The following is a 26,517-nucleotide window of genomic DNA, read 5'->3' as shown; positions in this document are numbered from 1 at the left end:
CAGAAGAGCTGGGGGTGAAAAAAAAAAAAAAAAAAAAGAGTAAACCCCTGCGCATATACAGCAGGGTTTCTACTGCGCTTGGCAGACCTCCGAAGATGAGATGCCGAAATCCCAAGGGCGGCGTGCACGGAAAGGAATCTGCTCTGGGCAGCTCTGCAAGGGGCTCTCACGTGCTTCAGCAACGCCAGCCGCATCCGCGAGCGATGCCAGAGCTATGTACGCTTGGGAGAAAGGATGAATTCACAAGCGTTTTACAGAACCAAGGCAGGCAGGGAACGGTGAGTGGGGAAAATACGATTGTCGAGAGCGACCCATTGCCTTGCTATGCTGCTGTCTGCACTTTCCAACTGATTAAGCCAAAGGACTGGGGGGGAGGGGGGGGAATTTCACAAACTAAATCTTGAGAATATAGGAAAAGGTGGGGGAGGAGACAACAGCGACAGCCGAAGGATGTTCAGCAGCAAAAGATGCTTTTTAGTCTTGCAGTAACAAAAATTCACAGCTACTAAGCAGGTGGAGAGAAGACCCTTTTAACAGGAACAGCTGAGAGATTGATTTGAGAATGAGAAAAAGCTCATTTTTACAGAGTGAAAAGCTCTACCCCATGTAGCTATTTGTAGCTAGTAGAATACACTGGATTTCTTGCCTTTATCACCACAAACAAGAGCCTGTTTGTAATGTAAAGCTGCAAGTTACATGGCCAGTACCAGTGCCTGTTCCTTTATACTTCATCTCCCAATTTTATCATAAACAAACACACAGCTTACGGTTGCCTCTAAATTTCATCCTCAAACTCTTCAGAACAAAACACCATGTACTTTAATCTTAATGTACTTCCTATCAAAAAGATCCTGCATGTGGGGTTTACAACTACTAAGCAGTAGAAGTACCATGAGATAAGTTATCCTTGTTTCACAGAAGAAACAGAGGGACAGAGATTAAATAACTTATCTAGACGGGGGAAAAAGTGACGTGCCCCAATTTTCAATTCTGATTTTTCCAGCCCTCCCCAAGCTGTGCTTAAAGTACTTTGGAGGGGCTCTTGAGCAGCTACTGCAGAGAAAATATTTGCGAAAATTAAATTTCACAGCCAGTTTCAGTAAAACTTACACACTGATGTTCAGTAAGCAGGACACAAAAAGCCTCACAAGTTTAAACAGCTCAGAGAACTTAAACTAGGTGCTTGTGCACCTGTAATTATTTGAACAGTAGGTTTTATGCAAGACCAAGAGACTTTGCAGGTGCTCCTCTGTTCAGCAGAAGAGTACAGTGCCATCAGAGGTCAGTCCCCAAAGAGCAGGCAAAGGAACAAGCAGGAGTTCACAAGAAATCTAAGACAGGTCCAGCTCTTAAGTACATGGAAGAGAAAACGCATATGCTCATGCACGGATGTGCCTGCGCACACGCTTCGCTATCGCTAGCGTACGGTTAGTATACGATGCAGAACAAGAAACCCAATGAAGTTGGGTAACACCAGGCGAAGGCAGGTGGGTACAACCGCCTCCCCGGAACCCACCTTCTAACGTACAAATTCATTACCAGTTTAAGATTAAGTTGGCACATGAAAATAAATATATAATGTCCTTAAAATACTTCTCAACCTACAATCTTTATTCCGTGAATCCAGCAGAAGACTGCCGAATGCTTGGCAAAGCATTGTTTCACGGACCCTTGAAAAGGTTACATTTATAAAAACCTCTACCTCTCATCCAAAGAGGAAATGCTTAAGCAGTTTAAATTTGGCGTAGCAAGAAACTTGCATACAGATTAGCTAATTTATTTGCTATGATGTTACGAGATACTGTTTTATTAGCTTAATTTGTCTTTAGCAGCACTGGAGACCAAGGTAACTACAGTTGCTGGAGCCTGTATGAAAAAAAACGGCTTTTGGAAAAGTATCTTGTTATTCTTGCGCTTGCAAGCTGGTTTTTGTTTGTTTGTTTTTTAAAAAAGGCTTACTTATTTGAAGCAAATGAAGCTTTTAAAAAGCTAGCTGGCTGTTGGCAAATATTTTAGACCATTTCTCCACTTCAAAGACTGTTCATATCAGAGATTCTACAAAGTCCACAGCACGCTAAATTGACACAAATCCCCAACAGAAACAGAGCTTATATTTAACCTACTAGCAAAATTCAGCTACCTGAATAATTAATATTCTTCAAATTAAGATTTCACTTAGCTCTCTAGGTGTACAATATTAAATCTATTACCATTTGTTAATTTTCAGCACACCAGTGGAGTTAAGATCAAAATCAGAGAGCAGACGTGGAAACTTGGCGCCCGTGAAGACCGAGAGTTTTGACACTGGCTTCAGCGAGGCAGGATTTCACCCTTGGTCACTCCATGCTGCTTCAGTTTATTTTTCCTTCTTCCCTCCAGGTCTTTTTTTTTTTTTTTCCCCTTTCATATCTCATCTGAAATACACTGCAGCTCCAGCGAGTTCCCAGCCCTCGAACAACGTGTTCTCAAACTACACGGCTGAGAACGCCAATACAAATGAAATCTGTGCTGCAGCTTCTACGGAGCTGGGACCACTTTATGCCGTCCTGTCAGACATTAAAAAAAAAAAACCAGACAAAAAAAAAAAGACTACAATAAAAGTGAGCCATCTTGTTTCCTTCGAGTGTGAAAAGGCTTTGAGAGTGAAAAAATACAAAGCAGCTAATGATAATCAGCTACACAGAAACCCTCATCCGTGCATTTTGCTTCCAGGGAGCACTACGCGTATGAGACCAAAACGCAACATCAGATCCACATGAAATTCTGCGCCTAATCTGCAAACCAGTTACCATGACTGCACATGCAAATTGGTCAGATAAAAGCCAGTCAGAGGAATAATTGGCTATTTGGAGGTACAAAATGACTAATCTATCACAGCCACCACATAAGTGTTTTCTTCCTCTGCTTCGTAATTGCACCACTTAATTCTCCAAGTCCAACCTAGTATTTTGGATGCAATATGGTACAGTAAGTACTGTAACAAAGCGGGAAGCGGCAGAACCCAGGCTCCATCCAAGCTCCACCACCACTGCGACACAACTCCAGACTTTCAATCTGTGCCCTGCAGTCCCCGGCGGGAAGTCAAGGGACAACTTCTAAAGGTGACTGCAAAAAACAGACCCAATCACAGCAGTCTTAAACACATCTTTGTAGGGAACTGGGTATCCTCTGAAGAAGCCTTAGAAGCCACCAGCACTGAAAACCCCAGCATGGGTTGCATCTCCGCTGCGTCTGTCACCAATGTCACTTGTGAGCCCGACCGTCCATCAGGACAGGTACTCTCTCCTAAACAGACTATCTTCAACAACCGACCTTCAGCATCATTTTCCTGATGTTATTCAAACAGTACTTTCTCAAAATCATAACTTTGCAGAACTCTCACATTTTCCTGCCTACCAAAAATTTAGCACAAGTATAAAAACCCATCCCCATTTAGTCTTTTAGTAACTACAACCAGCTTCATTCCAGGTCCTCACAACTAAGGCAGGAGCAAAGCATTAGTCATTTCTCCCCTCATCCAGGAGGCAACAGAAATCAGTGACAAATGGTTTCCTTTATTGGCAAACACAAAGACTAGCTAACTTCAACTTTAATGCCACTTTTACCTACTAAGATACCAACTATTTTCCTGCTGGAAGTATCGACAATTTTCTTTTAATGCCTTCTTCGTGGGATATGAAATTAAATCAGCTAAGGCAGAATTGCAGAAGGATACAGGAGGCAAAGCAGGACAGGTCTGTATAAAACCTCACACTCAAATGCTTAGAATTCAAGGATGCCATGCCAGCAAGCTTTCTATTAAACACTTCACTAAAGCAGGAAAGTTAAAGCCTTGAATATTCTCTCTTCTAGGCACAGAGCAAATGGATGAGTTGCTAGTAATTATTTGCTTTCCCTGTGCTTCAGGTATTCCCATCTGTGAAACGGGCCTAATATCTTCATTAATCTAAACAGTAAGTGTTAAGTCCTACGTAAGAGTCAATATACTGTCACCTCACTTCTTATCTTCTGAGACTGATAACAAAACATCATCCTCTATTCATACTTTCAGCCCAAAATACAAGTGCTTGACCTTAAAAAGTACATAAGCAAATCAGCCTCCCACCTGCACAAAGCTGTACCTGCTCATACCAAACCAACAGCTGTAGGCAGGATGTAAAAGAACATTTGTGCATGTGAAACTATAGGGGAAACCAAGGCAAAAAGACAGTCCTGTGTCCGAGACTACCTAATTATGAGATTACCGAGGAAAGCTTGCAGGTTTCTTATAGTTAAATTTTAAGTCCATCTTCTCATGGTGGGAGTCCACGGCACAACCAACTGCCCCTTCTCCCACAACTGGGGTCAAAAAAGCCCCTGGCTCCAGACAGGTTTCTCCCATGCATTTCTGCAGGTGCTTTCCCATCGTTTTCTGATGAATCCATATGCGCTGCTGGAGATGGGATTTGGCATGCACGCTCAGATGTAAAAACACTCTGCCCAGATGTGCTAATCCCCTGTGGCAACCCACTTCACCACACATGACCTCCAATGGCATGATTTGACAAGGTCAATGACTACTGTGCCACAGAGGTTACTTATGCTCGCTGAAGTCTCTGATGTGCACACAAGAGGGTCCCTCCCCTTCTTTTAATGCAATTAAATGCTTTTTATTTAGAAATTTGCACAATTTACATGCAATTTTCTCACCCTCCCCACACAACCAGCCTCTATTAAAACCATTTTCTGCAGCAGAGCCAGCATTTAGCTGGGCTCAAACACTGATCTTATCCTCCCGACACTTTCTTCAATCCCTCCATGGGATTAGAGCAAGGAAAATGACACTGATGAGAAGAGCTCCTTCTTCCCCCCTCTTTGGATTTAACATCCAATACAGGCTTCTCCTCCTTTATACAACACATGCACAGGATACAGTACAGAAAGAATGAGGAGAAAAAAAGAACAGAAGGTTAAAAGGAAGGAATTCTTGTGTGAACTGAGCTACAAATGTCATTTACAGACTGAACTACTTTTAACCTTCTGCCATCAAGAGGGTTAGATACCTCATCCACTCCAAGCACCCAACCAAGCACAAACAAAAGCTTGTCTCTTCTTTCTCCCTGTCACATTGAAACTAATCAGTGAAAACAAAGTAGAAACTGGGTTTTTGGAGCACTTAAATTGCAAGTGAGGTTTTATCTTTCCAAGTAATCCTTTCTACCCTCAGCTACTCCCCACTACCCCGTATATGACCACATCATCCCAACTTCACAAGCTTCACCGAGACCAGTCATTCCGGCACCATCATCATTTTACACCATCCATTTCAGTGGACCCTCAACTTAGACGATGACCTAAACCACAGAAAGAACATGTAGCTATAATCCTGCTACAAAGGCTCAGGCCATATTTGCAGGGTTTCTTTAATCAATACACATCTGCTCAGCAGCCCCTCTCCCCTGCAGCCCCGGTGCCAGACGGGCATTTGCGTGGCCGTGCAGCGAGCCAGATCAGGGAACCAGGGAATTACTTCTCCTGGCAGCATAAACGCCAGCGCTGGCACGAGGGAGGTAACTGGGACAAGCAGCCAGGGCAGGAAGGGACCATCCCCTTCACCAAAAACACGTACTTATGTTAGATTAAAGCGGCCACAGCCCCAGCTCCCTCTCCCTATTTCTGCAAGCATAGAAATTACCCAGCAGCATGAAAGATCAAGTCGTTTAGCTTTGCGAAAGGGTGTCTGTCTAAATACAGAGCTATTTTCACAGCTTGTTTCTTCTCTCACCAGCTTCCCCTCCCTTTAAAAAAAAAAAAAAAAAAAAGAAGATTCAAATGAAGGGATTTGGACCCCGTCAGTCACCACGTTCCTGTACCCCGGTACGGAGCGAAGGACCCGGTGCTGTGCTGCAAGGGGCTGAGGACAGCAGCCCTGGGCTCCTAAATGGAAGGGTGCTAACGTTTTCTCTGGCAAGGTAAACAAACCGCACAGTACAAAGATTGAATGACTCCATGGAACAAAAGGGAAAATAAGGTCAAACCGGGGAAAAAAAAAAAAAAAAAAGAAAATGAAACAAGCAGCAACCGAGATGAGAGAGAGATGACAGATACAAACACACAGACCAAAAACCCCAACAGGCTGCTCGTTAGCGCTGAAGCTGAGCACATGGAAAAAGAGAATTTACTTCTTCCTCAACTGGAATGTTTGCATAATTGTCACTTTCAATTTTACATAATTCCCTTTTCTACACATTTGTTTCATGTCTAGGCCACCATGCATGAAATAAATCCCTGTATTGGAGCACGGCCTGTCTGTGTGACATGCGGTGCTAAGGAGATTGGGTTTCCCGTTTATTCCTGTATTACATTCCAAGAAGGTGTGAACAATGCTTTATCGGACTTAAAATAATATCGACCAAACAGATATCCGCCCCAGCCAGGATGTGTTTGCCTAGGCAGATTTTTCTAAAACCATAAAGCTAAGTGAGCAAGTTATTACTTAGGCACTAATTAAATACCATTTTTCCCCTTCCCTCCACCAGGCACACCGAACACAGGACAAACACCGCACCAACAAATAATTCAGTCTGCAGTTTTAGGGTTGTTTCTTCCCCCACCGCCATTAAAATTACATGCATTCACTTTGGGTATAGGTTCAATTTTCTTCACATTTAGTGCTGATACCCAGGTGCCCTATTAAAAAAAGCCCAGACAGTGAAATATCAACACTAATTAGGTCTTTTCGACGCACATTCTGAGATGCTGTTTAGAAAACCTACATTAAGAAGAGCAGGGGCAAAGGATGAACTTTCAACATTAAAAGGAGTAGCACTAAGTAACTAGGCACCCAAATTCACATTTTTTATTTAAAAATACAAACAAACCATTTCAATGACCATAGTTACAGAGAACACAACACTATTTCTTTGTTCAGGCTGAACAAAATAGAAAACAGAAAGATTAAATGCTGTTAAACACAGATGATATTTAAAGTTAATTCAGCTTTAAAGCTTGAAAACATAGTATTAGAAGAACTAGAAAGGCTAAAAAAATATTCTGTACATCACTGCAAAGGTTTTACCTTATAATTCAGCTGCAACCCAAATTCTGACCTTCTTGAAAGGTATCTGCAGCCCCCAGAAAAAGACACTGGAACGTTTCTAGTTTGGCAGCTGCCTGGGAAGCGCGAACAACGGGATGTCGATCCGCCCGTCGGGAAAACCTCCAGCCCATTTCTGTTCCTTTCACCAGCATCAGGAATACGTTGCAAGACACCAGCATTTATTCTTTTCGAAAAGGCTTGATCACCATGAAGACACAAAGCCAGCCGATTTTTTTTCCCCACGCTGTTTCACTTCCAGCCCTGCTTCCAGAAGCACACCGGTTCACCTGCGCTGCCGCAAGCTGCCGCTCTCCCTCCCCAGAGCATCCCTCTGCCACGGGGACGGAGGACCCCCACACTCCCGTTCTGCTCCCTGCCATCAGAAAGGCCAGTCTCACACCATGATTAACCCCTTCCCAACCCCAAAATATATAGGAGGATGCGCCAGTAAAATTAGTAAAATATGCTACACTTTGTATTTTTCCCCCCCCAGGTCTGTATTCTTATTGGCATGCTTTTTGTGTCTGGTTTATGCTTTAGGCACAGACTCATTATTCCTACAGTACTCAGCAGAGACCGAGTGAAGAATCACATTTCGCTTATGTTCTGAAGCTCTCAAAGGTAGTACTAGGAAAAACACCAGTGACTTCATCTGCTAAACATTTATAAACAGGGAATGGGAATTTTAACACACACATGCACAAAAGGAAAGAGATGCAAAAGAACAAAAAGAATTCATCTATCGCTTCAGACAAAAATCTATTCCCCCTCCTCGGTACTTGCTCCTTTTTACCCAGGTAAGCACACTGAAACACTGAAAATTCACCTACCAGTAACTAGCAGAAAATCAGAATTACATGAAAATCAAACCAAGAAACACCCCACATGAAGGCAAGCTTCATTTACTTGCAGGAAACACACCACCAGAAGCTGCCCGTTTACCAGCCCTAACGCTGGAGCAGGCCCCACGTTCCAGCATCTCACCACGCTTCACAAGACCGTCCCCAGGTGCTGGCCCCATGGCCACCGCTGCGGAGGACGGGCACACCGGCGAAGCAGATGCCCACCCGGCCCGCGGTGACAGCTGGGCCTCCCTGGCTCCCGGCCCCACAGCCCACCCGCAGCCTCCTGATGGCTTTTGCTGCCTGTTTCCATTCAGCCCGGGTCTGACACCTCCTGAAAGCTGGACTCGGTGGGGCCGAAGTCTGAGACGGGCGTTTGGATTTACCCGTTTTATTGTAACTCAACGTCACTTGCTCGCTTCCCAACACCGCCCTGCACAAACGCGTTGCCTTTCGGTCCTGCCGGTACAGTGCACAAACCTCTCATCGCCAAGCGACCGCAGTAAACGGTGGAAGTAAAATCTGCCAATTGCTATAGAAATGTTAAAAAGGACGGACCAATCTCTCTGGCAATACACACGAACTGTTAAATAAACCAAATAATCTGATTTTAGATGAATAGCACATTGTACTTAACACAGATATAAACACCAGCAATTTACATCCTGTTCTTTTTGAGGTCAAATTAATATCCTGACAGGTTGTACCGACCTTACAAACAAAGTTCCAGAGAAGTATCATAAAACATGCCCCTGTTTGGGCCACATATCTTTATGCCAAGCACGACACTGAAGACATGCAACCAGCCATGGTGTATGAGTGCAGACCACAAACATATCAGCAAACAGCTATTTAATAACAGTCACAGCTAGCTGACCTTCAGGCAGAAAGAAACTCTAACCTGATGATGATGACATTCCTGGCCCTGGATTGTCTGCAGCATTTATTTTGGCAGTGGTAAAGAAAATCCACTGATATATTTTGACCAGGAAGCACTGAGCAGGAAACCAAAGACCTCACTCCTGCCCAACAGGGAGGCCCGAACACCCTTCCCGGGAAACCCACACACGCCTGCGTCATCCGAGCAACACAACAGATGTCAATAATCAAGAGAAAGAATTTTAAGATCTTAAAATCCAGTGGCATGGCTTGCCTGGAAGCTGCAGCACAAGGGCAATACGTGCCTAGAGACCAGGAGCTTCATAAGCCCAGCGATGACAACCCGGAGCTCCTCCTGGGTGGAGGACAAGCGGGCAATAGGCTCAGAGACCTCACAAGCCATTAATTATTTCTCAGGACACAACACGGCTGAAGCTGAGAAACCAAAAATGCTCTGTCTGGAAACAGCTTGTGTAAACAGTTTGGGGTTTTTTTTAAAAAAAGACCAACTTCAGAAATAATTCTTGGGAACCTATCAAGAAAACAAACTACATATAGTTGTTTATCTGAGGTATCACCTGGGAGTTTACAGTCGTTTACATAGGCAGTTCATAACCTCTGTTTTGGAAATGGCACATCCCACACCTGCCAAAACACAAGCTCATTTTCTAACTGAGGCAATCGAGTTTGACATTAACACGAGGCTCTAGACAACCTCCTATCCAACAGCTGTTAAAAAGATCATCTTTTCTTGCAAAAAGCCTAAAACTTGTACAGATGACTTCATAACAAACATGGGAACCTTTTTCTGATCGAGTCCTGCAAGCACTTTTGCCTAGGCGCAGATAAAATTTTACTTTCTAAGCCACGTACCCTATGTGACTTAGCATCATCCATCGGCATGGAAGAAAAGTCATGAGCTGTATGAAATGAAGTTACAGACCATGTGCAGCCCAGAGGCTCTCATTTCTGTTTCATTAACCCTCTTCCCGATACAAACGGCATCGGAAACATCAGTGCCTGTATGGAAGTCGTCTTAAAATGGCTCTCTCCACAAGTTACATCGACCCCGCAGATGCAGCCATCTCCATAGCAATGGAAAGGATCTGAGAAAGTAGCTCAGTTCCCAACTCCCATCTAGTACCTGCGGGCCAACCTGCAAACGAAAAACCCCCACCCACTCCCCTCGCCGCCAACACACACCAGGGCGCGTTAATAGGGCTTGAATAGGGTTATCAGTTTGTTTGATGTAATCAACAAAATTACCATGTGCACATATAATGTGCACATATAATGAACGTACAGACATCTGTGGAGTTTGATGGATGAGCTGATAGCAGGCGAGTTATAGAATCCATCTGGTTGGAAAACCATTGTCATTTTCAGCTAAAAAAAATCACATTAGCAAACTCTCACCACAACTTGGTACTATTTAGCTTCAAACTAGAACACCAGGGTAAATGGTATTCTTTTTTCCTGGAGAGATCTTGCAAAATATTCAGTAACTCAACACTAACAGCAGTATGGCAGGGGGGTTTTTCTTTTTTTTTTTTCCTTTTTCTTTTTTTTTTTTTAATGCACCAAATACTTTAGTTAAGTCTGAGAAAAAAAGGAAGGAGGTTTTTGCCCATCTTGCAACAAAACCTCTCTTGAGATACGGGTCTGTTCTGCATCAGGAGAGGTTCCTAGTAAATGCATGAACGAGTGCTTCTATGAGAAGGGAGATTATAAACCCAGAGCATCAGTAAGGACTGATGAAGCCTAGGAGAACTTAAGAAGCCCTAAGTTAAGGCCTGTATTTTAACTCTAAGAGGAGACAGAGAACTAAAGCTCGGGAAAACCTCATGCTAAATTTACACTTGCAGCGGTACCCGGAGCGCAGCACGGGTACTGCACTGACCAAGTACATCACACGTGAAAGACGCTTACACACCACACGTGAACCTGAGGTGGGGCAGAGGGGAAACATTGCACTAGCAGTTCACACAGGAAGGTTTTGACTTTGGCTGCAAGCTACCGACGTGACAAACGAGGCCAGAAGACACCGATGCACGTACTTGCTCCCCATTATAACATCCAGCACGCGGCCACGAGCAGCATCGCAACGTGCTGTGTTTGCACCTGCGTAAAACCCGTCCCTGGGAGCATCCGACCACGGACGAGCACATCCCCACCCCGTCACACAGCGACATAGGGAATGCTGCCGTGGCTCTAAGCACCGACAGTGTCAGCGGCTCTTTCATCCGAGGCTCTCCCATCACCTCCTGCACGAGCCCAGCGTGCATTTCCAGTTGCACATACCAGGGCTGAGAGACGGTTCCCTCAAGTCGGAGGGGTGACACGAGTTTCCCTGAGCGGCAAATCCAGCCTCCCATCGGGTACCCAAGCAATGGCACCGGCGGTCGAGGTGACGCAGGCAGCAATGAAAGGACTTGCTCAGAGAGGAAACTTGTGGCGGAGTCAGAAAGAAAACCCCGTTATCTCGACTTCCGGACCCCTCTGCTAACCACCAGACCACAAAACACTTTTATTGTAGGATAACTTTACAACAAATAGCTATTTTCTGTTAGCAGAAAACCCACTTTGCAGTTTTACTTTTAAAAATCCACTTTTACTCCAACTCCGTAGGATTGCAAGCCAGCCCTGTGACGCAGCATAAACAATTTCTCCCTCCTTTGCATGCCCCAGTTTTATTAAGTAATCCCCATAAAAGCAATTACTGAGCTTTGGACTGAAAAATAGCTAGGAAAAAAAAGAGACAGCAAATTCTGTGTATCTTCATTTGCATAGGGATTCCCTCCCTCCCCCTTTCTAAGGTTTTTGCCATGAGGTCTTTTATGTCTCTTTCAATAATCATATAATTATATGATTCCTAAAGTACACGCTGGCAACACTTCAGGCGATTTTAGTCATTACAGGTGACAAGACTTTTCCCTCATGTGTAATGCTCGCTAGGATTTCCTTCCACTTCATTCGCAGATAAGATGAAGAACCAAGTGACACCCAAAACCCTCTCCCAGACAGACTGGGGGGGCATCAGCCCTCTTCCTGCTCCATTACAGATACAGGCAAGCGGGCAGAACTGAACTGCCATGAACTTCTACCGGAATGAAGCATTTTTTCAATTAAGCGGCCCATCATTTTTCCCAAGCACCACGTCCAACTATTTTAATGGCTTTCACATTTTTTCTTTAACTTTACAATCTGAAAGAAATGCCAAGGTTCCATCAAGGACCAAGAACGCCATAATTCCATTTCTTCCAATGGTTGCAAGTTATTAACAAGCTGTCAAAACACCATAATTATTTTATATCAAGTTTGACTGATTCCATAAACATCTCTTAGCTGCACACTACCTTGAGTCTCGCTCCCCCTGAGTGCAAGTACGTGCTCAGGCTGAGTGGAATAGAGAGGCTGCACATCCTCTTCGACAGCAGTGCAAGAGACATTTGTGAGCCACCAAAAAAATCAACAGCAATAATACATTTATTAGCTGATGCACTTGATGTCACTGTAAGGTTTGAGAGATTTCTTCCCTTAAAATTTTAGCTCCTCTGTACAAATAAGAGCTACCAGGAAAGAAACTACAGCCTCACTAACCCACAGGAGGGGTTAACGAAATGACCTTGGCGTCCCTCGGCACGCCACAGCCCGCTGAATAGCCAGAAGCCCGAAATTATCACTTGCTTCCCAACTTGGGCTGCACTCTTCCTCCTAACCTAAGCATCTCCTCACTAAGTACAGGCTAGATCAGGGATATGCTAGATCAGAGTAAATCAATCTATATTTAAAATTGGAAAGAAAAAACCAAACCACCAAACAATAAGTCATATTTTTTACAAAGCTAGAAAGAACATCTGTTGGAGAGGAAGACACTGCAATGATATCCAGCTGCAAACACTATAAACTTCACATTTAGACCACAGGCACAAGTGCACCCTATAGATATACATATATTTCTGAATGCCTCTCTATCACAACCTGTTTAGAAGAGAGCGAGGCAGGCTTCGGACAGAGGAGAGGAGCCCGAGCACAGCTCCCTTGCCCTGCCGACAGTGCCCGGCAGTCCCCAAAATAGAACATTTGACTTCAAATTGCCACATCTGTGTAGCACAACTATACATAGCCAGTACCAGATTAAAAAAGCTTTGCTCTGAGCACAAAGGGAGAGACAGGAATGGTGCCATAAGCCCATGTTTTGCAGCTAGTAGCGCAGGGAAATCATTTTGATCCTTTCAATCCCCTTATCCATGCCAACCACTGACCTTGCAGATGCAACTTTTGTTCAAGTTTAGTCCCTTTTTGGCTTGAAGCAAGACAGAGCTACAATGGAAACGCTCTCCATTCATCTTGGATCATGCAAGCGCTACATACATAGCTGCCCCTGCGCTCCTTTTCACCAGGTATTTCCAAACTACGGATCCGGTCACTCAGTGCAAAATAATTAAGCTACAAAAATCAGCATGCACTTACTCACCTGCCATTAGGGCTCAACACATCTGCTGGCCCGGCTGGGCGCAGGGCGGGAGAGCCCTGCAGCCGGTGCAGTTCGTACCTGCCCAGCTTTCATAATCCTTCACACCAGAGGAACTGGACCGACAACCAAACGTGTTGCCTAGGCGGCCCGGGAGCTGTTTAACCCTCTCCTCCATTTTAAACATTTTGGATTAATAACATAAAGACTGATTCTCCTTTCACCATCTGAACAGTAGTCTTAACAGTTCATTAGTTTTGGAAAAGAGACTATTTTACCGGCCCTGTTCCATCTCCTTGAAAAATAATGCTCCGACTCTCTTCTCTACGTGAGGAGCCCGGCTGGAGTGGTCACAGCCCCCGTTGTGCTGAACGCAGCACAGCCAGGAGATATTTAAACAGCAAGAGCCACTTCACCTACATAAAACTCTTTTATACCTTTACCGTGATAAACTGGAGGCATTAAAGTGCAGTGAATTGGAAATTGTTCTCACTTACAGCTGGATGTTCGCATACAACTGATAGGAAGACGCACATCCTCCGTGCTGTATTACAAATCTTTATTTAAAAAAAAAAAAAAATTGCGTCAAGCAGGACACAGCGTTTCAGTTTTGCTGATAGTGTTCACTCTCAAGTACTTGCTGCAGCACCAGAGACAAACTACACGGTGTTCCCCATGGCTTGTGTCACCAGGACAAAGACCAGCCGCTCCAGAAGCCGAAGTGACACCCACCTCCGGCAGCACCGTCCCCAGCCAAGGGGCACACGCGGCTTGGGATCTACACGCACGCAAAGCCCCCCCAGGTCTCGCAAAGCCTGATGCAGGGGGAGCAGCCTGCAGTGGCCGTGCCTGGAGAATGCAGCACCTCACACCAAGAAACAGAAAGCAGGAGGACAGGAGGCTACCAAGAGAAAGAAAAACACACCCAAAACCCTTTATATCAGTGTAACTGGCTCCAGCCCGGGTATTGTATCTCTGTACCTGTATGAATTTTTAAAGAGGTACAGTTGTGCGATACATCAGCCCTTCTGCAGAGCAAGCAGGAGTCTGTCAAAGAAACAAAGCGGAATACGCCAGGCTGATCTCATCCTACCAGGCTCCCTCCTTCACTGTTATTTTCCCGGAAAGTAACATTGTGAGAGTCAGTCTCGTTCTGTGAAATAATCGAGATAAATGATTAAAAGTGTGTCCCGTCAGCATACTGAGAGGACAGCAAAGTTTTCAGTACTTACTAGACAAGAAGTCAAATGCACTACTGCAAGCAAAAGTTAAGGTGGATCCTCTATCATCTGTTATTTGGAAGAAGTGGAACACCAATTTTATTATATACCTTCTATCAAAAAATCTTATCTGTGCAACACAGAGTACCTTGTATTTCTGAAGTATGATATATTCAATTTTTTTTAATTAATTATAATTTATCTTCTGAATTTCTCTGTGGTGATTGGTCCACTTGACATTTCAGCAAGCTTCGTCTCATGTTTTACCCCAGGTTTCAGACCGCTGAAGAAAGGCTGAGCACTTATGCTACAGGAAACTATTCTGGAAAAACTGGTAAGATATTAAGAGGTCTTTCAAAAAACCCAAAGAGACAGGGTCAAGTGCAGTTTGAGCTAAAAATGGGACCTCGGGTAGGGAGGAGGGTGACCCCTGGACTCGCCTGGGATTTGCACAGCCAAGCCTCAGGTCAGCAAGCCGTTTCCCTTCTCCAATGCCATCGCAGACATGTTAAATGCACTAAGGGTGCCCTGGCCTGGGCTGCAGGCATCGTCCCGGTCGGGGGCTGCACGTGCCACGCACACGGTCACTCCTGTCGCGCAGCTCGCTCTCCTGGGCACAATACGCCCGTTGATCCCGGCAGGTTTTACTGATGAGGTAAAGAACTCCAGCTCCAACAAGAGAGCTGGATCCTTCCTCGTCCCTGCCCGCCACCCGACCGTGGTTTGCAGCGAGCCTAGCTCCCCTCGGTTCCTGGCTCAACTGAGCAGACACTTCGGGCTTTCCAGAGCTCGCCGCTCTGTTTTAGCTCTGCGTTAACCACCTCATATTCCTCAACAACAACAGAAATACCTTAAGTACCCGCTTCGGACAAGATGCAAAAAATCAACAACTACTAGAACAAATCAATGGAGACTAACAAGCCTTCGGGTAAACCAAAAGGCATTTAGAGCCTTCAGAGCACCATCCAGAAAATCATTAGTTTTCCGGAGGTTAAACACACATTTTTTAAGGAATAACTGGCCATCAGAAATACTAACTTGATACACCACCACTTGACAATTAAGTAGAAGGGAAAAAATACTTAAAAATCTAGAAACTTGTTTTAAAACATAAGACTAGCTATGGAAAAAGCTAAGCTGCAAAGTATATATGCAGAGATATGATGATAAAGGAGAAGTTACATAGCTAGGTCAGTGGAACTAGCACAAAACCTTTGGAACAGGAAGCTGCAGTTAAATACACTGGTTTTCTTATCAATGAGAGATCAGAGCAACAGTAACAGCACAGTGTACAACACACATGTGAAAACAGCCTTATCAAGATAACAGCTGAAGAACTTATGGATTCTGTCCAGAAGTCTACTATCACCATTAGGCTTTCTAAACTCTGCTACACTCAAGTGCAAACAGCAGAGAAGGGAACCGTGATTTAGCACTGCCAGACCTCTGGATACAAACAAAAGTAAGAGCGGGCAAAGCGTTAATCTCCTTCGGGTCTGCGACCAGACGCAGCTGGGCCCCAGCTCGGCTTGTAAGGGCAGCATCACCACTTCAACAGGACGTGCTCCAAGCCAAGGTCTGCCTCTTTGCAGCTCGCGGATCTACTTCTGCGCAACGCGTCACTCCACGCGCAATTGCGAGCGGATTCTCCGCGAGATTCTATAAATAGGTTAAACATTCCTAAAAAACCCATACGCACGCACACCAGGAAAGTTAAAAATTTCCATACAGCGTTCCAAAGCTTCGCTGGAATCTCTAAAAATGATAAACAACAGCCAAAAAGAAAACACAACCCCTTGTCTTTACAACTACTTTGGGAGAACAATTGCTCTCAAAGATCGCATTCATTAACATTCTGATGAAGTTCCCTTTTAGCGCTGTTTTTCATACTTGAAAGGAACAGCTATGATCAGAGAGCGCCCTCAACTACCGACTCACTCATTTAGATTCTCTCGCTCTGATTCACCAATCACCTTCAAGAATAATTAGCAGCTTCGTCTGAACGTAATGAATATACACACATGCTCACATACGTACCATTCATTTCAGAAGGCGGCGAGAAATCCCCCGTTTCTCAGCCCGACAGCTTTTCTGGCCCCCCGCACAGGACCCATCTCCTGGGCAGCACCATCATCTGACGGTTTTCCAGCAGCCGCCCATCTCGCTGACCACCCCAAGCCAGCAGGTCAGGGCAAACTAAGCTTCCAGGTTGTTAACTCCAAAGTCATGTTCAGTGGCTGGGTGTTTAAAAAAAAAAAAAACAAACCACAAACAAACAAAAAAACCCCACTACACGCACATCAGCTGCACGTAACCTGAGTTGGAGCCAGATTTCTACAAGAAGATTCAGGGGAAGGAAGGGAAAGGGGAAGTTTTAACTTCTTATGTAGAGAAAGAGGCTGCTGCTGGTCTGTCTGTGGGCTTTTTTTTTTTTTTTTTTTTCCCTAATTGAAAATATATACATAATCAACTCTGTCTATGTGAAAGATGGTAGGATAGGGGATCCATAAGTCAAGTCACAAGTAAGTATCTCAGAAACAAGATGCAGTATTTTCCGATGACAACTGCCAAAAGAAACATTGCCACATAAGTTAAATCAAAATCCAGAATGCTTAAAATTCACACCAAAGAGCTAAAGGAGACTTCATAAAGCCACCCCTCAGTATTAACCTTAACTGCTCATACCCCCAGGTCAGCATGAAGGAAGAACATATGTATTTATTCTATAAAGCACCCTTTATTTACAGGAACAGCAGTGGTGAGAGTTTTCTTCAGTGGGGAAGGGGAATTCACAATATTTTGAGATAAAAAGAAAAACAAACAAAAAACCACCTTACCTCTCCCCAATGTTTCTACCATTAAGTTCTGCCTAACCATTGAGAAATTTAATTTCCAGGGGAAAGCCCAAAGCTTAGCTAACCTATTAAGCATAATCACAGATCACCCTAACGTCAAGTGACAAACAAACCTTGAAGAAGAACACAAGAAGGGATCACAACAAACTACCACATATGCAACACAAGCTCCTTTTAGGATTAGAAATCAAATAAAACAGACTTTCTTAGTTCAGTGTTGTTCCTAGGCTGCATACTGACTTTTATTCTTTCTGCTCCCTCACGAACATGGAAGGTTTAAATTCTTATTTATTTTCAACATATCATCACAGCAGATTTTAAGTACTCTTAAAAAACAAATACACGCTGAAAGGCAAATCTCCTCCAAAGCAGAAGAAAACCACCTGTTGCAGTCCAGTTCCGTAGAGAACAGAGCTCCACACCATGCAAAACGCCCTTGCCGTTTCAGTCATTTACATGGGCATATGTTGCTTTAAAGCAGTTTTGCCTTAATAATCCCCTTCCCTTGCTGCTGCATCAAACCTGCCAGCCATCACCCACGGCCAAAGGCAGCGCTGCCTGGAAAACTCCACACAATGCAGAGCGTTCTCTCCTTTTCAGCGTTACCGGGATTTACGAAATGCACGCCATCGTTAGGGCTCTCGGAGAACCTGGAATACAACGTACCTCCTAGTTCAGCCCCTAAAAGAAACAGGTGAATTCTGCTCGCACGATTCCCTCCGAGGTGCCGACTACCATCTGAGGTGCCAAGGTGCACGCGTTCTCTTGCGTGCTGGTAAATACAGTAGAAATCAATTAATTTCAGGTGCTACTGAAGTGTTTTGCAAGAGTTTGAAAGGGGACGGTTTTGTAAAGACTTGTACATAATTTTTTTTTTTTTTCTAAAGAAAAAACAGAAGTGCTTCCACGGACAGAGGTACTTTGGGGTGGCGGAAGTTTAAGGTCACCTTCTATCCTCGTGCACCCTATTATCAAGGTTACGGTTTGGCTGATTTGACAACAAGGCTTATCCCATTTGAAAAGCCCGGAGTTTTCCCCATCAGCCCCAGAGGGGCTGCACTATCATTTCAATTCTATTTCCTGATAATGTGCTCATCATGGTAGAAAATTTCTGCAGGAAGATGAATTTTACTTTCTTCACTGACAGCTCAGTAGACACTCAGGGGTTTAATTGGACCTATCTGCTGATGCATATTTGACTAAGAGCATGCCCAAGAAAAATAAAAAAGATATAGACATGTCTACGGCTTGTTTTAGAGGCACAGGAGAGCAAATTGCTCATTCATTATCAGTGCTGCGTCGACAAAGTAGCTGGCTTTCCCGTTAGGACAACACCCCACAAATGATGCTGCGAAAGGCCAAAGAATAGCCATGGCCAAGCTAACACAAGTCACCTTCCCACGCCGGTACCTACACACCTAGTGCTGCTCAGGGACTGCTGGGCTAAATGTCCCTCCTCAGCAGAAGCCCAGGCTGCCCAAGCAAAGGTTTCATCACCCCGACACCAGAGCAGGTGGCCAAGGCTACTGCTGACACCTCCGAGGGACCGGCTCTGGGACTTTGAGAAGTTGGTTCTATGAGCAAAAGCCTCCCGATAGCCACGATGCCACCAGAGCCCAGAGGCCTGCGTGGCAGGAGGGGTGGGCTGGGGAGAAGCGAAGCCCACAGACAAAATGGGATCTCAAAGTCGGAGCCAAAGATGTCAGAGATCCCAGGGCAAATCCGGGATTATTCACTAGCCTGCGCAGAACCCTTCGTCACTGTACCGCAGGTTAATAGAAACACAAGTGACAGGAAATCTGAAGTAGGGAGAGCACCCAAAACTTTGCCCACGCTCTACCACGGTGTGTCCAAGAAAGCGGGCAAAGGCACCAGGGTTGCTCATATTTGCTGGGAATTCAAGTTATTACACCCGTCAAGCGACTTGTTAGGTGCTTTCTCTCGACAACTCACTTCTTCCCCTTGTACACAAACAAAACAAAAAATCAAAAGCCAAAGTCTTAGTTTGTCAGTGCCCCTCTGAAAATATTAAATTTCCTGCTCTGCTTAACTTAGCTCAGACAAGGCAGGCAGTATTTGCTCAGCAAATATTGTTTGTAATAAGTTAGACAAGCAATATTTTTTGCCAGCCTATTAACACCAGAAAAATATGTACAGTCAACAAGAGATGAAGAATTTGTTCAATTACTTCAAAAATGGGAATTACAACCAAGGGATTATTATCCATTTAAACATCTCTTTTCCACAAAATGTCAAACACTAGCCATTTGCTAACAATCTCCAGAGACAGATAAAGTAACATTTTGGCAATGCAAACACAAACTCCACGAGCCGGGGGGAGGGGGGGGGGGAGGAAGGGGGGGGCGGGAGGGGGAAGCTCCACCATTCACAACAATACCGGACCATCCCAACACGCCAGGAATATTTTGCAGCCCTCCGCCAGCCCATTAAAGCCCCAAACAAACATTTGCCTTGCCCTAAGTGATAGTTCACACCAGCCGGGGCCGGGGCGCAGGGGGAAGGGGGGGGCTGGGGAAGGGGGGGTGCACCAAGTTGCCAGCGGGGCTGCGAGCACCCGGGCTGGCTCGCCACTCTCCCGACCGCAGCCCCGGGATCCCTCCGGGCTGACACCGGGATTAATGCACGTTAATTGCTATTTGCACAATTCAGCAGCCTGAACGCGCCGCGCTTCCTTTTTCTTTTTTTTTTTTTTTTTTTTTCCCTTTTCCCTTCCATTGCCCCCCCGCCAGCCCCCGCTCCGCAGGAGGGAAGAGCCCCCCGGCCCCCTCCGCTCTTACCTCCAGCGCTTCCAGGGTGTTGAAGCTGGCTATGGCGAAGCCATCGATCAGGTCCTCTTCCTGGGAGCTGGACTCGCGGCGGCGGCGGCGCGGGGGCCGGGCGGCGCGGGCGGCGGGCGGCGGGCCCCGCGGGGCGGTGCAGTTCTGGCCGCCGTTCTCCTTGCCGGGGCTCGGCTCCTTCTCGGAGCCCGAGGACGGGCTCTGGTTCCGCGGGTCGCGGGCCGCCGCCTCCCGCCGCCGCACGCGGTCCCGCTGCGACCTCGACCTCCGGCTCTGCCGGATTTTCCCATCCATTGCCGAAGCAGCAGCGAATCAAAAAAATGTAAAAATAATAATAATAATAAAAATAATTAAAAATTTAAAAAAAAAGGAGGAGGCCGGGCGCGGGGGGCGGGGGGGGGAAGAGAAAAGTCGCCCCCCTCCAACTCACCGCTTCCCCTCTCCAAACCCCGGAGCCCGTAAAAAAATAATAATAATTAAAAAAAAAAATCAACAACAACAACAACAACAAAAATCCTGCTGTTCAGACCCTCGGATCCAGGGCGATGATAATCCACAGAGCAAGGCTGGGTGGCGGTGGCGGTGGGGTGAGCGGCACACACACACAAAAAATATTAAATCCACGGAATGACCTTGACAAATTTCCCACCCCCCCACCCCCCACCCCCCCAAAAAAGCAGAGACGGGAAGAGGAGGGGAGGAAAAAAAAAAACAGGGGGGGGGGAGATAGCTGGATCAGGACGAGGACACCTCGGATTCACTCGGCGCGGAAGAGAGAGGCAGATCCAGGAGGCTCGACCCAGCTCGGGATAATCCAGGCGCGGCGCCCCCTCCCCGGGGGCAGCGCCGCTCCGGGGCCCCGCTCCGGCCGCCGCGCACCGCGGCGGGGGGGCCGCCGCCGCCGCCGCGCTCGCCGCCCAACTTTCTTGCCGCGGAGCGAGCGAGACAATCCCTGGGCAGCCCCCGCCGCCGCCCGCCGCCGCCGCCCGCCGCCGCCGCCGCCGCCGACCCCTCCTCGCCGGGCGCCGCCGGCGGCTCGCAGCCCCCCGCCGGCGCGGCGCGGCGCCCCCGCCGCCGCCGCCCGCTGCCGGATGGCGCTCGCCCGCCCGCCCCAGCCCGGCCGCCCGCGGCGCGGCGCAGCCCCGGCCCCCAGAAGCCGCTCAGTCGGCGCTGCCCGGATGCCGCCCCATTCTCCCCGAGCTGGGACGCGGCGCTAGCACCGCCCGGCCGGCCGCGCATGAGCAGGGCTGCCAGCTGCGCGTCATTCCCCGGCGCAGGCCCGGCCGTGCCCCCGGCCCCCCCCCTTCCCCCCCCTCCTCCTCCTCCTCCTCCTCCTCCTCCTTCCCGCCCCGCCGCGCGGCCGCCCCCCCCGCCGCGCCTCGCCTCGCCTCAGCGGGGAGAGGAGGGGGCACCGCGCCGCGGCCCCGCCGCCGGGAAAAGTTTCCCCCCCGGCCCGGCTCCCGCACCTCCTCCCGGGGGCGGCCCGGCGGGCCCCCTGCCCCCCGCCCCCCTCACGGGGCCGGTTGAGCCCCGGGAAATGGAGGGGGCACCGCCGGCAGAGCCGCGGGGCGGCGAGAGGGGCTGGCCGGGGGCGAGGGACCGAGTGGGGAGCTGAGGACAAGGGGCGACCTGGGGACAAGCGGTGGGACGGGTTGGGGGTTAGACGATGAACCGAGGGGCGGGCTGAGGGTCAAAGGATGAGCCAGGGCCAAGGGATGAGCTGAGGGACGAGTTGGGGGTCGAAGACAACCTGAGGGGCACGGGAGGAGCTGAGGGATAAGCCAGGGAAGAATCTGGGGGGTCAGGGACAAGTTAGGGGACAAGCTGGTGATGAGGGTGCAGGGGCAAAGCAGCTGGGCAGCCAGAGCTGTAGGCGGGACATGGAGCAGCACAAGGGGGCCGAGGGTGAAGGCCAGGGTCATGGGGATGGAGGCAGGAGATCATGCCTGTTCGTTACCCCCTGCTCCCCTTCAGGCCATCTTGCTGAGGTTTCGTTCAGGTTCTGCAACACAGGGGGCTGCAGTTCCCTTCTTGTTTCCCTGCCGTTTCAGGCCCTCTCCTCTCTCCAGGATCACCTCGGCCAAGGCTTGGTCCCTGGGCACCTCCCTGGAAAGGGAACCAGCTTGGTGGCCAACAGAGCGGCTATGCACGGCCCAGCCCCAGGGACAGCGCTGAGGGAGGTGTGCCTGGATCAGGGCCCCCGCTGTCCCACATATCACAGTGGTAGCAGGACCTAATCCTCCTGTTATCATCTTTTATTGCACGCAGTCAGATATTACCACACGCTACCATCACTCCTGGGTACTCCCTTCCTTGTGTGTGGCTGGCTTTGCTCCATTTGACTGACTTGGCTCCATTCCTTACATCTTTGGCTGCTTTCACCTTCCCCAGGGGGTAGCCTCCAGTTCTGGATGTGAGAGAAGTTAGAAGGAAGTTGTGAAATAAAACCTAAAGAAGTCCACTGAGCTTCATAAATAAGTGGGGGGGCGGGGGGGGAAATCCATGAAGGAGATTCAGTGTAGCAGGAGCCGTGGAAGTAATGGAAGCCAAAAAAGTCTCCTGCCACCTGCTCGCGCTTGTGTTCCCGTTCAGTCATCGCCGGGGATGGTGGCTTCCTCAGGCCGGTGCCCCAGCAGCGGCAGGCTGGTAGCTGGGTATGTGACGCACCAGTCAAGGGGCTTTGACGCGGGGACTGCAATGCCCACCTTTCCTCGGTTTTCTCATGTTCCTGATCTGATAATGGAGCAGTTAAAAATCAGCCTCCTTCTACCCGGCCCTGACAGGCTCTTTTAGAAGGGTTTCTGGTGTCTGGCAACAGCTTTCCCCTACGTTACTTAAACAAGAGCTAAAACAAATACCACCCTTTTAAAATGGAGCACAGAAATGTCATTTAAATTTAAGCAATTTAAAACCAAAGGTAGAAATCCCATGCGTAGCACAAAGCCTCTTAATGCAAATAGTCATTCATGCATTGCATGCCTCAATCACACTTGTATCGGTGTCATTTGTGTCCTAATAAAATCCTATAATCTTTTGCCTGCCAATTAAGCAAGGAAGATAGCTAAGTCTAGCCGCTTCCTTGGGTAATTACAGGCTAGTGGGGAGTCAGTTATCTGCCGTGGGTTTTGCTGGACTGTGGATTTCCAATGGGGTGTTCCAATGGTCTCCTCCTGTTTCTTTGAGGGACAGTACTGTATTTTTTTTAGATGTACAGTATTTTAAAGCTATAACCAAGATGCAGGGGATGGTTGTTAATGAAAGCTCTGGAGTTTAGATACACCCAGTTAAACAATGGATTGAGCTTAACAACTCTATTTGCGTTACCAATATTTTAAGAGTCACTTTTTTCTAGAAAAGAGCATTTACACTGAGTTCAGTAAGCTATTTTTACATTTGTGAGCCTGTCCTTTAATTTACAAGGTAATTTTTATATTGCTTGCAAGTACATCATAAGGGTAAGCCGTTAAAAAGATAAACTGGGGAATTTATAACAGTTTCTCTTGGTAGCGCTCATTTCAGACCCATTGTGCTTTAGGTCTTCCATCATTAATATGCATTTCTAGTTCTCTTTTTCATTCACTTCCAAATTTGCTGACCAACAAGGACAGTGGAAATTACCTGTAAAGTTCCTTTCTTTATTTCCTGCCAGCAGGGTCATCGAGATTCAACTCCTGTACACAAACAGGTAAGCAGGATGAGAACATCACTGTGAACGTAAACCGAAGGTGCCTTCTGAGGGAAGTTGTGAATACAATTTTTTTTTTTCAATTAACTCCACAAATTCAGCAGCACGATGATTATCCATAGTTATCACCAGTTTTGTATATATGTATATTTTTGTGGAGAGATGCAGCAGAAGGGTCATCCAAAGGAATCAGCAAAATCAGACAGTCCACATGTGAAAGGATGCCTCTATTTGAAATGGCATCTCTGAATCAATCGTGCCTTTCCTTCCACCAAGGCAATTTCACATTTTCAATAGAAGGCAGACCTACAGTGATTTTTCCCACCCCCCCCAGCATCAAATGGCTTTCTGCACAATGATATTCATCATGTTATAACTCTAGGTGAATGATAATGGATCAGAGGGAATGAAAACAGATGGATGTTAAAACAGACAATTCCCTGCCACGAACCTGGGAGCCCTCCACTGCTGCCTAGTCCATTCATTCAGTTCATAATTGTATTAGACATTCCAACAATAGAGAGGCCTTCTTCATTAATCCTGAATTTACTGAAAAGAAGCTTTGCAGACTATAGCTCTTTCGGTGCTTAGACAACACCAGGCAAAATTTACCCCAGGCTTAAATAGATAAAACTCAGCTAGATAGAAACTAGCACAGAAAATTCCAACAGAAGCAAGAGAGACAGGCCAGCGAGACAAGGAAGGAGGACAACCTAGCAGCAGCACTGCGGGTGGACAGGAGACACTCAAGTACCTTTGCAACAGAGCTGCAGCTTAGGTGACACCGAGGAAATGTATAGAAAAGCTTTCCTCTTGCTGGAGCGCAGGCATAGCTGAACGTACCGATATTGCACCTGTGTTTGAGCTGCTTTTCCCTTTCCAGCAGCCAGCCACATGAGCCAGTGACTGCCAATTCCTGCCATGTGATGGGGCACAACCTTCTTGTAACCCTGGTCTGCATCAGGTGACTGGGGCTAAGCAATACAGATAAGTCTCTTACCAGCTGTCCTGCGAGTCAGACCTTGATTACAATATTGATATTAACATTTTAATCACATGCATGCTGCTGCAGATTTTAATGACCAACTAGCTATGCCTTTGCTTTTTGAGGATCAGGAATTAGACCCTTGCTCGTAGCTTGAGCGAGTACAGCATCAGAACAGCAGCTACCATAGCAGTAAACACGGCACTGCTCTCGCCACGAGCCTGCCCCTGGACGTTAACCTTGGTGGCACTGGAACACCTCACCGGAACGGGGACTTTGTTCTCAATTACTCTATTCCTGTGTCTGGGGCAGGACTGGAAGTTATGAAAAGCGGAGCAAGGCGGTGCTTTTGTATTCTCTCTAGCCTGAGGCAATGTGAAAATCTACCCAGTCCCTGTCTAACTATCATTTTCAGATTCCCAGGGACTTTAATCAGAGCAGAGTAATCCAGAGACTTCTCCTTCATCCTGTGGAGCGGGAAGCAGGGCTCCTATTATACTTTCCCTGCCTTGTGCCATCAGAGCAAGGTGAAGCAACTTCAGTGCAAATGAGAATCAGGCCCCAAATCTGTGTTGTTCCTCTCACTCCAGATGTGCTCCACAATCTGTTGCAGACAGCGCAGGCTGAATCTGGGAGGCCTTGCTCTGCTAGGGACTGTCATGTCCAAGGTGGAAGGACAACCAAAAGGTCAGAGTAAACAAACTGAATACACAATTGTTTAAGGCAATAAAAAGAGACCACAAACTTTCATTGCAGTTCTGACACGCACCAGAACATACTTCAAGATGTTAAATAAACTGGGTTTTGCATCGCTGGGCTTAGCCGTTTTCTGTTGTTTCTCCCCCTGCTACCCCAGTACTCTGCTAAAACGATTGGGCCTTAACTGCTTCTACAAACACGGGCTGCCTTTATCACTTGCTTCATCATGGTCATTTGCACTGAAAATACATAATCACTGTCAGAGTACAACGAATCATTACGAATAATTAGTTACTTCCAATATGGCAAGTCAGTCTCATAAATCTTGAATATTTGGCTTTGGTTTTGGAAAGAGATTCCTTAATGGCTACACTTGTGAGACTCTGTTAATTGATATAAAATTGTATTCAAAATGAAATTTGTTTTAACAGATCTAAATCACCCCAATAAATCAGCTTCAGCCTATCTGCTTTAAGGGTTCAAGTACGCTTTTTTTTTTTTTTTTGCCTTTGGGAGAAAGTGTGCACTTGCAATCAGTGCGTTAGATGGCTGGATCTGACCCTCCCCTCGTTTGCTAACCGCTTCCATATGCCGACATCGGGGTGATTTTGCTGGCCTCAGAAAGCGTAAAGGAGGGGGCAGGGGGTGCAGCCCCTGGGGCGCTCAGCCTCCCTGCTGGGCTGGGAGGGGAGCGCGGCACCCTGGGGCTTCACCGCTCCCAGCTCCCAGCCTCAGCTGCGGTGCAGCCGGTGTGAGCGAAAGGATTACTGTATTGCCCACTCAGTATTACTTTAACAAACTTAAGAGTAAAATAAGCCCAACCTACAATGCACTTGGAAGCAGAAGCAACTTTTATCCAAGGAAAATTATCAACAGTTGCACTAATTGCACCTAATAAAGCTGATTGAGAAGATTTTCACTTTTATTCACCCCTAAATACAATGTACCGCATGACACACTGAGCACTGAAGGTGGTGGCTATACACTAGCAACGTTCCAAAA

General features: G+C 46.9%; 1 protein-coding gene across 18 annotated transcripts in view; it reads right to left on the bottom strand.

Moving 5' to 3' along the window:
* The window catches only part of FBRSL1 (fibrosin like 1), a 555,468-nt gene extending 534,939 nt beyond the window's left edge, over positions 1–20,529 (bottom strand). For all 18 annotated transcript variants that reach the window (XM_072879771.1, XM_072879790.1, XM_072879783.1 and 15 more), the window contains exon 1: positions 20,147–20,529. In XM_072879771.1, coding sequence (XP_072735872.1) covers positions 20,147–20,440 — 294 coding nt within the window. In that variant the 5' untranslated portion in view covers positions 20,441–20,529. The remainder of the gene's footprint in view (positions 1–20,146) is intronic.
* Positions 20,530–26,517: the final 5,988 nt, after the last annotated feature.

The sequence above is a fragment of the Ciconia boyciana genome, chromosome 15, assembly GCF_034638445.1.
Source record: "Ciconia boyciana chromosome 15, ASM3463844v1, whole genome shotgun sequence".
NCBI classification, from domain to species: domain Eukaryota; kingdom Metazoa; phylum Chordata; class Aves; order Ciconiiformes; family Ciconiidae; genus Ciconia; species Ciconia boyciana.
This window is presented reverse-complemented; position numbering and strand designations above follow the sequence as displayed.